The following is a 15,256-nucleotide window of genomic DNA, read 5'->3' on the forward strand; positions in this document are numbered from 1 at the left end:
TTTATTAACACCCAAGAATGTTATTAACACCCCATTAACGGAGCGTTGCAGATGCTCTAATTGTCATATTCGATCATGCTGAAAACAAGAGAACGTCCAAGTCTACAAGTATGCAATCCAAACATTTCAACGAAAAACGGCCGAACAAAAATGAAATATATAAGTTGGTTATACTTAAAAGTTTAGTTACACGAACTTATCTCATCGATAACCACACAATGTCGGTAGAACAAATGCTAATGTTAAAAACAAAAACTAATTCATAACCATGATAGATGCAATCCTCCACAGACATGAATGTCATGTCTTCCCAAGATAACCTTTGGTTCATCAACTGCATATAAATTAGAGCTCTTATTTCACTTGTTGTCACTCAGGTAGCAGGCACCTCGTTCATGAATTGAAGGTGGCGCTTGTTCTATAGTCTACTGATCAGGAACAAAACTTCTTTTGTATGAACTCTCCGACTTTTCTTGCCATGAAACAATCTAAAATTTGATATGCTGAGTTTTAACTTCACAAATAAACTGGTATAGCAAAAAGATTCCATGTGAATGAACAAATGGCATAAGAAAAGCCAGGCGGAAAGATCGAGCTACTTTTCGCGAGCAACTATGCAAATGTGGCGCTTCCTGCTGGTGGAAGTGCAACTACTTTCCCAACTGCAACTGTTTTCCCTGTGAAGACGTTGGGCTGTTAATTCAATTTGCTTATAATTGAAGGATCTTATTGTTGCGGTGAAATTATCGTAGTTACCTTCAGTACGGAGCGTGAATCTCCCAAGTTGAGCAAAATCAGAAAAGTTTTCGATGCATATTAAGTTGGTAACCTACAAAGACAAAGTTAATATCCAAAATGTGCACAAACTTCCCCTTGTGATTTGAGTAATAAATAGAAAGACCTGAATGCGGCAGACAACAACAGCACCATTCTTAACAAAAAGTGGCTTCCTCATGGCTTTGCCCTTCTTCTTTCTAGGATCTTCATCTTTCCTTCTTTTGGTATCGATTTCCTCGAGAAGATCTATGACCTCACACTCCTCAACAATTGAATGAATGTGCAACACCGCCTTGTATCCAGCAGTAAAAATTGCCTGAAATAGTAATAGAATGTTTGGGAGATTATATGCAACATTATCAAGCAGTCATTTATCATAATGCGGGGGAAAACTTACATTGTCAAGCAACTCAAGAATCTGCAACTGAGCATTAAATTCATAGAAAGCACCTATCGGTTTTGCTGCAAGAATAAATAGTGTCACCACTTGTCTGAAAAATCTACTGAAATCACTTTACTTAGGTTTGACGACCCAAAGAATCTGTCTGAACAAAGAATAAATGATAACATGATGTTGTTGAAACATATGCATGCTATCATTCTTAATATTGGTTTCCTTAATAATGTCTCAGGCCAAGCAAATGAAATCACAAGTTTATATTAATGCAGTTTCCATCTCCTTTCAGAATGAATATAAGAATAGATTGGAAGTCAACAAAAGGTTTCAGAAGTTTAGGATTTTCGATATAACAGAACTATATATATTATCCAAACCATATGCAACTAATGACCTCTAGGTGAAGCCCATATCGTACTGCATCATTATTCGTTAGTAATAACAGGTCACTAGATTTGGATCGCTTCTTGGCAATCTATAAAAGAGCTAGCCCATCCTTTCCCAAAAATATGGGAATGATAAAGAAAATATACGTATAACAAATCATTAATCATTAGGCATAAGTTTTGACTTGTAAGCTAAATCTATATCTGTACTAGCAGATGTCTTCTGTGTGTTACCTTAATTTTTATGTATAAGCATTACTTGGAAAACACTGAAACTAAAATATAGTTCTATTAAACCATGATTTTTTTTTTAAATGACAAATAGTTATATTAAGCCCCCTATTAATACAGCTATACAACACTACAACTTTGTCATTGCAATGATGGAATTAGCGAATTTAATTATGGTTCTACCTAGATGGTAAACTCCAATTTTTAGACTTGTTATGTTTCATGCATAATTTGTTGTATTTCTGTTAGAAACCCAACAAGTTTATGTTGTAGGGTCAGTTTAACAATTTAGCCCAAAGATTTGTGTTCTTTTGTGAAAATGACTGCATATTCTTCAACGCATACACCATGAGAACTTCTTACCATGTGCATAAATATCTATTCTTCAGTCTATTAGTGCAAACTGATTCAAAAAATATCTGATGCATGATAAAGAACATAAGCAATCATAAAGATTGCATAATGCAAGCTTTGACAGCTTACCAAATCTGAACTTCATATCTTCAATACTAAGTATCAGAGGTTTAGAACACCAAGTAAATAATTAAATTTTAATAAGAAATGGCAAAGGATAATTTTCCAGCATATAGAATTACATACCAATACTTGAAAGAACAAAGCCAGCTAAAATATCCTCTTCTTCAACACCTGCCAATTTCACTCTGACATTCTCACCAGGTCCAGCTAGTCTGACTTTCTTTTCATCGCAGATTATAGAAAGTACTTTAACACTAGCCTGAAGAGGATCAACCAGATCATGGTATCAATCCAGTTCACGAAATTTTTGATAACAAAAGAAGATTGCCAAAAAGGAAATCCGTACCTTATTTGGCATTATTAACAAGTTGTCTCCTTCATTGATGCTGCCCGACTCAAGTTTCCCCATCACTACAGTTCCCATGTCTTTGTATTTATCAATAATTGGCATCCTGTGTATCCAGTATTTATATAAACAAAGAAATATCCATGAGATTTTCTAAGGGAAAAGCAAAGATATGGACCTGGCTATGCATCCATATATCTTTTGAAAACATATAAAAAGAAAGTGGAATACAGCTCAAGAAAGAAGATTGATGTTGTAACCTACTAAAGGTTGTAAAAATTTTGTTTCCACCATTGGGAGGATTCAGCCAAGGGTTCATCAACTAAGATCATAGAATTGTTAGAACCTACAGCTCAAATTTACTAGAACCATGCACATAATATTCCGAGTATTCTCCATATTATAAATCACTAGAAAGAAAAGTGGTACATATATTCAGGTATATATGAAGAACAAAAAAAAACAATCTTGAAATCTTTTCAGACTTCCCATCTTGACTGTGGACGATTGCTTGGATCTGAATAATATATTGAGTTAAATGTTGAGTACACAAAACAAAAACTTGAACAACTTAAGTCTCTTGAATGAGTTCCAATGAATAGAGCCAACTACCAGTTACAAGGATAGCATCTAAGATGTATTCGTCAGTATTTGTTAAAAACACTTAGTTATTGGCATGTAACAAACCTAGTTGTTGGAATGATGTGCCAAGCTTCACTTGATCCATCAGATGTACAGTCTACTTTATTAGGTGCTGTCTAGAAAGTTAAATGAAAGAGGTGTAAATAAAGCAGCATCATACCTAACGGGACCTTTAGGATCTCGAGGAGGAATTTCAATAGCATCAAGTACTTCAAAGAGACAAGGTCCAGACCACCAATCACAAATGTTTTTCTCCATTCTGATTTTCATGTTTGCACCAAGCAAAGCAGAGATAGGAAGAAACTGAACATCTGCAATGGGTTCATCCAGAAAGGAAGAAGCTTACATTATAAAGCTATAGTAACATTTGGTGGAAAGAAAATTGGAAAGAAAAACAAATCCCAACTATCATGTCAGATCACTAAGTCTTCTACCATAAGATCATTTTATGTTAGTATATCAGTAGTGCCATGGTATGGTCAAAGAAACAATAGAAAACAACAAAAAACGAGATAGTAGATTAGTTTCCTTTTTATTTTCAAATTGTGATAATCAGACACTTAGTGCAAGCTAAGAGTTTAAACCATTGATGTTTAGCATAAAGCTGATGCCACTACTGCCATGTTGGCAGTGGTGCTCGAGTCAAGAAGCTGATCGTGCTAATTGTGATGAGTATTTTTTGCTCATATCACAAGTCAGTTGCTAACTAAGAAAGGTCAGGCGATTGTATCATAATAAATTATAAACAAGCATCTGCTAAACCCAAACATAACTCCTGCCTAGAAAATTTCCCAGCAAAATATATAAAACAATGAATTTTTTTGAGCAAAAAATCAAAATATAAGTAGAAAATAGTATCCCTCTAAAGTGCATGGCAAGCTATTTATAAAACGTATTCCTAATAAAAAATAATTCAAATAACTTTCCTTTGTTACAAACAACTCCCTTACTTCCAAGATTCAATGATTCAATCAATACCATGGATGATGAATCAAACAAGACACTTTTTATGAACCTGATAAGGATGCCATAAGAAACCAGTATCAATGGATCACAAAAGAACAAGTGAGCAAATAAATAAGCAACAAAAACCCAGACTATCATTGATTTTATTACCACTAGTGTCCTCTGTTTAAATGGTTGCAAAAATATCAAACAAAAAGATAATCAGGTGGTAAGAGAAGGAATTTTGTTTGTATTTTCTTAAAAGAAGTTAAAGGTACTTTTGTGCCAATGTTCACCTAACCAATCCTTTGGTATCAATTGGATTAATATCTCACTCTTTGATGATTAAAACAGGCTGTATAAACCATTCTTAGACACCCAGACATGGAATGGTATCGAAAGATTAGAAACGGCTGAATCAAGTTGAAAATGGACAAACCAGGACTTACTGGTATAGAGAAAGATTCTGACTTTGGATTGCAAAGGCCAGAAAGCTGATGAAACTGTACAAATGTGCAATTTAGGAGATGAGCATGGAAAAAGTATTGGCAATTCCCAAGCAGCCTCACTTTTATGTGGTTAAGCATCTTCCACCTCTTCTTCTGCTAATCCACCCATTAAACTCAATAAGCAAAGTAATTATCCATAACCTCAACCCCCTTTTTTAAACTGCTTTCTTCGATTAAGTACCTTTCCTTCTACTATCTTCTTTTCTATTCTACTTATCCTTCTTCATTCACTAGGTCGACTTGACTATTTTATGTGGACCAGTCTAAAAGTAACCAGTACCATTGAGACTTCAAGCCTTCATATCAATATTCTACCAAATTATTAATCCAATATTTTAAACCTTTCCCAAATAAGTTTCTTACATAGAAATAAAGGAAAGAAAAGGATCTCTGTTGTCTCAACAAAGCTAACAATAATCAATTCAACAAACTTGAGAAACATATTTCAGTAAAAACAAGAACGAATTAAAAGTTAAGCTTATTTACCTTTCTTTACATTATAACCAGAGGATTTGAGAAAAGGCACCATCTTGGACTCTATTTCATCAAACCTAAATAGTGAAGAAAATAAAGCATGAACCTGGCTAAGAGGATTAAAATTTATTAAAAATATATATATGTTGAACCTTTCTTTTGACCATCTCACAGTTGGATCATCCATTTTGTTGACAACAATAACCAATTTAGAAACACCTAATGTCTTTGCAAGCTGGACATGTTCACGAGTTTGTCCACCTTTCTCATACCCAGTTTCAAATTCACCTTTCCGAGCAGATATTACCTATCACAAAGCATAACAAAATGTGATTACTGTAGTGGAATATGACATATCTTAGGCAAACTCAGTCTAGTTATAGAAGTACCAAAACACCAACATCAGCTTGAGATGCACCACTTATCATGTTGGGAACATAACTTTTATGGCCCTGCATGGAAGGAAAATAAATATAGCCTATAAACTTAACAATACGCAGTAATTTAAGCTGAGAAAAAAGGCAACAAGAAGCATTCATGAGATGTCAAAATTTAGACCCAATGATAAAAGCAATTTAGCATTTGCCTACTTCCAAACAAGATATATATATAGGATGTCTACTTCATCCACCCAAAAGTTCCAAGGAAATGCACTTGCAAATTGAGATGAGAACTGCACAATGATTCATGATTAATCCAATAGCTTCGAAGAACTTCAAAGTTTCATCTTTCCCTTTCGTCTCTTTTAAGAAAGACATCGCCAGATTTTTTTTTTTTTTTGCTGATCCTTTTCAAGTGAGATATATGGATCCATGTTGCTACATCAGCATAGTTAATGATGGATTAACAAAAATGTGCAAAAGGTCTATCTACTTTTGTCATTCTGATTCTACCCATTCTTGTATAGCACCACCACCCTCTTCCAGAACATTGACTAACTTGGAACTTAATTTTAAAGCTATTTCGACCAGGACATTTTGATGATGCCCCCAACAACAAACATACTTATCCCTACAAGATTCTTCTATACATCCTCTTAAGAGATAATAATAATCATCTATTTCAGACATCGACTAATTTGAAACTCAACACAAAAACTATCCAACCAAGACATTTTCAGGACGCCCCCCAACCACTAGCATGCTTATCCTAACAAAATTCTTCCTAAAATACATTCTATACAGGCCCTCAAAGAGATAATAACGATAATCAAGGAAGCCTTCATATTTAAAAAGAAGTAATTAAGTTTACAGTTATGTTCAGACAGGTGGTTTGGCAAAATTTTACTAAACATCAGGGAGTGTATGTTCTCAAACACCATTTGATGCATGTATTGCAAAAATTTCAGCCCACTATCGGGCTAGTCTTTTTACAATAAAAAAATCTCAAGAAAATGCTGAAATAGTAGACATCAAAATTTTTGCAAATTTGGAAAGTGTCAGGCATTATGAGTTAATCTGACTTAAACTGGGGCAATGACAGGAATAAGCCTACCCTCACAAGTAGTGACATGATTTTATCACAATTCGACTTATAAGCATGGTTTAAAATCTCGACCTATGTCAAGATTTCAGTCCCAGATCGAACGATACGGTTTCGATACCGTATCGTTCCGTGCCGATATGATTTCAATATTTTTTAAATATAAAATATATTAATTAAAAATAAAAAATTAATCTGAATATTAAAAAATATAAGAATACAAAAAGGAAAAAAATAATTTTTTAAAAAAGAAAAATATACGAGATCATGGCATTTTTATATGGTAAATAAAAATTTTATAATATATTTTCGAAATTAAAATAAATAATATATATATTAAATTCATGGGATAATTTTCTTAAGGTTTGATTAAGCCTGTTTAGATTATCTATTTATAATTAGGAGTTGATTGAAATTATTAATATAAATTTTATTAACTTAATTTTAATTTTCCTATATTTTTGCCTGCACCCCACGTGCGATCCGCCGAGGTCGCAACAGCCTCCGTGTCCCCGTCACAACCTCCATAGGTTGTGGTGACCTCTTTGTCCTCGTTGAGACGTGACCCAACGTGGTTGCAGCACGCGCATCCCTGTCGCGACCCAAGGAGGCACCCTCCGTGGTGTCGATGTCGGGTGACGAGAGGAACAGTAAATTCCACCCATTTTGTAGAGAACAGAACGGTATTTTAAACCATGCTTATAAGTTATTTGTCGCAATTGTGCAGCTTGTTTTGTCTTATGCAAGCGGAGTTGATTTTTGAAATTGATTGCAAATTTGAAATTATTTTGTTACTGAAAATCTCAAATTCAATTTCTAAATTTACTTGAAAATACTTCAAAACTAATTTTTTAATAATATTTATTGATTTTTGAGACCTGAAATTAATTTTTCAAAACTATTTGAAAACTCCAAATTAATTCTTGACATAATTCATGTGATTTAAATTAATTTGAGTTTTTATATAAAAATTCAAATTAATTTAAATTCAATCTTCAACTTAACATGAATTTAAAATTGATTAAAGAGGAAGGTTAAAAATCCATTCCCCATAATCAAACCCCAAATTACAAAGCATAATCCAATTTCCACTCTTATTGGGTTAAGATCCAACCCTACGTAAAACCCACATCCAACAAATAAATATAAAAAAAACATATTAAAAAATATCCCAACTCTTCGCTTCCCCTCTCAATCTCTCCACTAATTAAGCACAGCCCTCATGTTGCATCCAACAAATAAATCAAAATAATAAAAACTAAAGAAAATAAAAATGTCCCAACTCCCCACTTTGACAACGCACCATGCCACACCCACAACTCATTCACAGCTCCCTCTCAAAGCCCCACAGATGCATGAACAGTATGGCACTCCTTTCACCCTCTCATCACCCCTCCCCACATTTATTCTCTCACAAATCTCAACACAAAAGACAAGCCCACCTCAGTTTTCACACAACACCTAGTGAATGCAGCCACCACCTCCTTCATCCTCCCCTGTTTGAGGGCATAGTCACCATCTCTTTTGCTGCTTTTCCACTTCATCCTCTTCACTATCTTGACTGTTGCCAAACTAACAAGTCAAAAACCACAGGTAAGGATCCTCAAGAGCCCACTTCAATTCTCTCACAACACCTAGTGAATGCAGCCACCATCTCCTTTATACTCGCCTGTTCAAGGACATAGCCACCATCTCTTTTGCTCCTCCACGTCACCATCCTCTTCACCATCTTCACTGTTGCCATACTAACAAGTAAAAACCACAGGTAATGATCCTCAAATCTTTCTATTTCCCTTCCCTCCATGGCGCTGCATCACATCATTTGCATCTTCTTGACAAGAAACCATTGCATCATTTGCATCACACCATTTGTAAAAGAAAATTCTCAACTCTTTTTCTTTCTTTTGAGGAAAAATGGGAGGGTGGATTTTCTCAACCACCTAAATTTTGAATTACTACATTATTAGTGTTATGAAACTAAATGACTGCATAGGTAACTTGTTGTTCATAAGTTCTCTTAATGCCAATGTAATCTAATATTAAAGAGTCAAAACAATAGAGCTCATAGCACATAAAAGTTGAGCTACCCACCATATACATTTGAAACTACTTGCTAAATATTGATAATTGTCAAGGGCTTATATGAGGAAAGAGATGAAATTTAAATTTACCGGGGCATCCAAAATTGTAAACCTTGTATTCTCTGTTTCAAAATGTGCTCTACCAACCTCCACAGTTATTCCCTGGGAAAGACAGAGAAATGAGCAAAAAAAAATGTTTTGGTATCAGACTAGCTATTCCATAAGTTATTGGCATATAAAGTTATCAGTTATCATTAACAAAGTATTTCTTGTGGTTCACTGCCAATCCGGAAGGTGTAATAGTATGAGAAAGCGAAATAACAATATAGAAACAGACCTTTACACGCTCCTCCTCATTAGTGTCCATGATATATGCCATGTACCTAGAACACAAAGTGCTCAATTAATACCTTATTGCATATGATATGAATTTGTTCTGCACATAGGTAGAAGATGAGAATGCCTAAGATATTCATATTAATGTATGTATTTAAAGTACAATTTTTCATATGGCGTAAATTGAATGGGTGGTTCAATTGACAATGAGTCACAAATCATTAAAGGATCCCAATTATATTTGGTTCAATTGACAATGAGAAATCCCACTACAGAGTCCATGTAGCTGTTCACGAGCAATCGAATTCACACAAAGCCTTATCAGTCTACCTCACAGAACATAAGACAAAAAATGCTAAACATTAATTTGAATGTGATAGCATTTTCAGTTAAGTTTACATTCATAGAAACAACTGCATCTAAAAGCCACAAGGAGATTTAGTCGAAACAGTGCAAGGAGATCTAGTTAAGACTAAACACAAAAAATACCAAAGGTTAGAATTTCATGAATTCTAACAAATAGTTATTCCTCGATCAGGTTACAAAATGAACCTCAAATACCAACTTTTGATAGAATTATAATTCCTTCTTCATTCTTCTTAGTTATTCCATTTATCCATCCCAAGAAATTTAAATATTTTAGAGCCAGTCTGTACTAAAATAAGAATGCAGTATGAGGGATGTTCTGGTCTAGTGGAAATTATTACCTTACCTATTATTTATAAAATTCTGCAAACCAAAAATAGAAATGAGAATGAAGCATTCAATTCAATGCTTGAACCAAAATAAGAAATATATATTCCTATACTACTCTGTTTCCAAAATTTCAATTGAGTTTGTTGGGCTAAACAAAACATAATTAACAAAGAAAGCAAGAGTTCGCATACCTACTTAGAATCTCGAAAGAGAGAAGGGGATTGTGAAAAGACATATATTAAATTTTGTATGAATGAAACAACGTCAGGGGTCTCTTTGATAGACCCTACAAGTTTACTAATTTTTCAAGAATCACTGAGAAATAAAATAATAAGACTAAAAAGTCTACAATAGCGTACAGCATAGCTGCATGTGAAGGAGGAGGACAATCTAATCTGTTCTTCATTTCTAAAAGGCAACCACCCCACCTAGGCAGTTTCAACAAGGACTGTTTTCGCCTAGTTACTGGGCGGTCCATGTTAGGCAGCTGGAGCAGCACCAAAATCAAACCCCAAATCACACATAAATTTAAGACAAAATTGGCAAAGCAAAGGAAAACTATGTAAAGAAAAAAACGTCTTCAAAAATAGAATATTTTACTAATCGAAGTTGAATTTTACATGAAACACTCGGACACTTAATAGACTCAATCCTAAAAACACTAGAAAATAAATTTCAGTAATCCTTATTAATTGACTACCCAAATTAAAAGATAACCAAAACAAGCTAATTGCCAAATAACTTGACTAATTAACAAACAACTAAATTTTAAATTCAAAATTTTGGATCTTATTCCATATCTACATTGGCAACACTTTTTAAATGCAACAAACACAAACCACCTAGGCATCTAAGAGGGTCTAAGGAAAATTTAGATTTAAAAAAAAAATTGTTAGTTCATTAGACATTAGAAAATAATCCTAATTCGCCCCATTAGCCCACCTGTCAAAACTTATTCGTCTAGGCCTCTAATTCCAAGCGACTTCTATCTCCCCTTTTTCATCTGAAGGCGGTCTGCACCAATTTTCAGCCTTCTCTTCTGTAGGTGTGGTCTCTCACTTTTCTTGTTTTTCCCCCTCATTCATTATTATATTTTTGAATGGAAGCCTTAGCGCAACAATAAATAGTTGTTGTCGTGTAACCTTGCGGTCGCGGATTCGAGTGAGGGAAACAGTGTCTTGCAATGCGGAGGATAAGACTACGTACAATAAACTCAATGTGATCCAACCCTTCCTCAAGATCCCACATTGACGGGAGCTCATGCACCGAGCGTTGCCCCCATTCATTATTAAATTTTCATCATTAAAGCTCTACACACTTGGAATGTTTTTTCACAAATTGAGTTTTTCAAAGTTGTAATGTAAAGTATGAAATGTCCTATCATTGTTACATGTTTAGTGCTTACTTATTATGACTAAAATATTTATGATTCTAAATTTGTTTTGATTGATTAAAGATACAATTATAATACAAACACACACATATAGATATTAACGTTAGTCATTCTAAATTTAATATACTTCTCTTCATATTTTATTATTATTGTAATGTCGACCTCTAGGCCCTGCCTAGACCTTTGTGACAGACAATTGACCCAACTGCATAGCACCTAAACGGAAGGTAGGGTCCTGGGCAATTGACATTGAATGATGTTAAAATTAAATATAGAAGAACAAGTAAAAATGGCATATATATCAACAAGCACCCTATCAAATAAATTTTTTCCTTTGTATGGTTATAGATACACTAAATTTGATGCTTTCACAAATTTAATTCAAAGTTGAAAATATAGTGAGGGAATGAACTCAATGTGACTAATGACAATATTGTCTATGATACATGTGGAATACTCAAGCAAGTCTACAATAGTTAGAGAAGACAAAATTAGATATATTGAGTAAATTATAACAAATGAAGTGCATTAAAATTTCAACCAAAAATAATCAAGTGTTAATTAACTAAGTAAACATGTAACAGCAACAAATAACATCATATTTTTCATTATAACACATAATACAATTACATAAATATATAATACAACAACGGACGAGATGTGATAGGGTAGGATAATAAAGGTTTTATTCAAGTGACCTCATTAGATGAACAAATCATTATCACACCTGAATCAGAATTATGTGAAATTTAATGGTGTGCCCTTGAAATCTAATAAGTCATCTCATCAATGAGGCATGATGATTAGAATGATTCAATCACAATATGACTGCATTAAGAAACTCAGATCTTGTTTGCATATTTTTTATTCATAGTGTGGTAGGCATAAGTCCTTATCTTTTTACACTAATCATGGATGAACTTACTGGACACATTCAAGATACCGTACCATGGTGCATGTTGTTTGCAGATGATATTGTATTGGTAGATGAGACACGTGAGGGAGTAAATGTTAAATTAGAATCTTGGCGAGAAACACTAGAAGAGAAAGGTTTTAGGCTTAGTAGAGTAAAGACAGAATATATGTAATTTAAGTTTAGCAATATTGAACGTAATGAGACAAGTATTAAAATAGGAGATGATGAGTTGTCTGGAACTGAGAGTTTTAAATATTTAGGATCATTTTTGCAAGCCGATGGAGGGATTGAACTATTTTTAAATGATTATTTACATTGATTAAGTTCCCAACATAACAATTATTTTATAATTAACAATCTAGATTGTATTGAATGGTCCAACCAATGCCCATGTACACTTTTTAAAACTTTGACAATTAGGTTATAATTAATGCTAATAAAATTATAATCATGAAAACAACCGCATCTAGACTGTATTGAATGGTCCAACCAATACCCACATATGCTTTTTTAAACTTTGATCTAGCCAATCAATCAAGACCAACTAAATGTGGATTTAATTCTATTTGGCACTGGCTGGATGATACGTGCCAATCAGACTATAAATGGATTGACCGAACACCAACTAGGTCTGGTTCTTGGGGAGTAAGATTAAGTTATTTGCAAGGATTAGTAAACCAACTTGAAAATAGCAGTAGATTGTCAAAACAATTTCATACAACTTCAAGAAATTGTAAAATAAAACTTATAGCAATACTTGACCAAATGATAGATCAAGATGATGAATATTTATCCTACCACTGTAGTAATTGTTCTGGTGTATTTATATTGAAGATGGTACTACATATGTATCATAACAATATCTCAAAATTAAATAGCAAAAGGTGATTTCGAGAGTCATTCACATACCAACTATCTCGACTTTTATCCTTGGCCTCTTTTTCATACTTCTGAATTGCCCGTTCATCAACTTGACCACTGAGTAAAAGAATTTGACCACCAGCTGTTGATTTACCAGCATCTGAATTCATTGATAAAGAATTTGGGGGAAAACAACAAAAACAATTAGCATTGTTATTAAATTATGATAACTTTATGTATCTTATACTCAACATAAAAGAGGACTAATGCAACTTATGTAGACATACCAACATGACCAATGAACACAACATTTAAGTGTCTCTTGTTGTTTTCTTCTTTGTCGTTGAGCTCTTCAGCTTCCTCATCTGTAATCGCCTTCTTATCTTTCACTGTCATTCAGGAAATAATAAGTTGGGAATGAAAATAAACACGACAATAAAATAGTGCCATTGTCAAGGTGCAATGAATATAAGAATACTAGTTAGTTGAAGGGCTTAGCAGAATAAGGAAAAAAATTAGAAAAATTAATTAACAGATTAATTTAAAGCAATTACTGTGATGGCAAACTTAGACATCGTGTCAAGATATAAGGAAGAGTTTTTTTTTCTAAAGCAAACAAAAAGAGGATAACTTAGGCCTTCACTATAGATCACCGTAAAGATAACTTATACAAAAGAAATAATTTGCATTGATGAATTGCAGTCTTGTTTGTGGCTCATCAACTATGCAACCTAACTTGTATGCAATAGAATAAAATGAATCATGAAACACTTTACCTCCAGTTTCCAGCTGTAATGACTGAATACTGGTCTGAATATCTGCTGTTGTATCTACGAAAACAAAAAAAAAAAAAATTGACATCAGAAAATGCCCAAGTTTGCACGAATATTAAGCACAAGCAACACAGTTTGAAAAGATTACAGAAGTTGTCTTGCTTAAAGTCAAAATCATAACTGCCATACACTCTAATTGAACGGTGGATGAACAAAAGAGTATAAACCACATCTTGTATACATGTAACAAAAATTAATCACCAATCAAAAAACTAGTTGGTATGCATAACCACTCTAAATCATTTGAAAAGGACATTTACATAAGACTGGAGAACATCAAATTAGGTAAATATGGAAAACCTTGGATAGGTTTTCAGTAGACAATCTATTTACCATCATTACTACAGATTTTATCAACCACTTAAAACATACAAGTCCACCTATGAACTAACTATAGATTCTTAAGATGCTCTGCATGCGCATATGGTTTAATCAAAAAGTGATGCCACTGTTTAGTTCCACATGAGACTTGAGGGAAAATGAAGAGAGTACAAAATCAGGTAAGAGGGGAAATCATTAAGCAGGCATAGTTGGACCTTCTGATGTCACTTAATATGTTATCTTGTTTAGGTGCGTCTTTTCACAATACCGCTTTTACTACTTACTGTTTCATGACTTCTGTACTTCAAACACAAATAATGCACTGCCTGTATATTTCATTAACCAAGGGGTAGTTTAAATCTAGAGTTGTTTATATTTGAGAAATCTATTTTCCACTTGCAACTCAATTTAATTTGTCATTTCAAACCAGTAAACACGAAGTAGCAACAAACTACTTCGGTCTCAATTCTCTTATTTCTCTCTTCCTTTCATTTCATTTCCCTGATCTTCGTCCCCATGTTTTATGAATATTTTCGTCAGTTTCGAACTAAATAAAAACGAACCTTTGCATGCATCCCAGCACCATGTCGCTGGAACAATGTTCTAAAAAGACCCGTCTTCATTTACAAAATTGTTAATTCCTGTACTCCCAACATATTTCAGAAGTTTTCCGTTGGCAGCGCATTAGAGAGCGAGAAACCAAAACATCGGGCGGAAGCCGTGCGAGATCCAATATATTGAGGAATTTGACGTCAGACTTAAGATTCAGGATGTAGAGCAAAAGAAGGCACCTTCAGGTTGAGGATCTGCCATGCCAGTGGCGGCAGCTGAGGGAGGGTGGTCCTCTGCCACAGGATCATCCTCCTCCTTGCTCCAATCGTCGGTGACACCGTCGTCGACGACGGGAGGCGGGTGATGAAGGGCCTCCACTCGCGATCCGTCCTCCATCGCTTATGGGTAACTTCTTCGTCTGCGCCGCTCCGATCGCTAGGGTTTTTTCTACAGGGTGGGAGTTGGAGGAAGTACAACGTGAAATTGCGGCGCTGGAGCAAGATAAAAAACAACCACGGGCCGCTTGCGACAGAACAACCGTGGCATTTGGTACGAGCAGCGAAGAGTTTCAGGAAAAAAGAAGATTTTTTTTCCGATAAAA

At 34.3% G+C, this 15,256-nt stretch overlaps 1 protein-coding gene across 1 annotated transcript; it reads right to left on the reverse strand.

Moving 5' to 3' along the window:
• Positions 1-153: 153 nt before the first annotated feature.
• LOC141814694 (uncharacterized) lies at positions 154-15,162 on the reverse strand. Its single transcript, XM_074702633.1, has 16 exons — positions 14,895-15,162; positions 13,726-13,779; positions 13,237-13,338; positions 12,998-13,109; positions 9,085-9,130; positions 8,838-8,909; positions 5,574-5,636; positions 5,337-5,491; positions 5,197-5,261; positions 3,417-3,567; positions 2,615-2,720; positions 2,392-2,527; positions 1,175-1,239; positions 902-1,093; positions 757-829; positions 154-677 (listed from the first exon to the last, which is right to left on the reverse strand). Exons 1-16 carry the CDS (start codon positions 15,049-15,051, stop codon positions 613-615), a joined length of 1,614 nt encoding a protein of 537 aa, XP_074558734.1. The 5' UTR covers positions 15,052-15,162; the 3' UTR covers positions 154-612.
• Positions 15,163-15,256: the final 94 nt, after the last annotated feature.

Source organism: Curcuma longa, chromosome 21 (genome assembly GCF_044706935.1).
Source record: "Curcuma longa cultivar G26 ecotype Majalengka, Jawa Barat chromosome 21, ITB_CL_G26_1.1, whole genome shotgun sequence".
NCBI classification, from domain to species: domain Eukaryota; kingdom Viridiplantae; phylum Streptophyta; class Magnoliopsida; order Zingiberales; family Zingiberaceae; genus Curcuma; species Curcuma longa.

Bases quoted from the DNA above. Each gene is read 5' to 3' on its own strand.
- LOC141814694 (XM_074702633.1), bottom strand. From the start codon at position 15,051: ATGGAGGACGGATCGCGAGTGGAGGCCCTTCATCACCCGCCTCCCGTC. The intron at 5,637-8,837 runs GTAAATTTAAAT...CCTTCCATGCAG, and splicing joins TTACAATTTTGGATGCCCCG to GGCCATAAAAGTTATGTTCC. The intron at 1,094-1,174 runs GTAAGTTTTCCC...TTACTATTTCAG, and splicing joins TTCTTGAGTTGCTTGACAAT to GCAATTTTTACTGCTGGATA.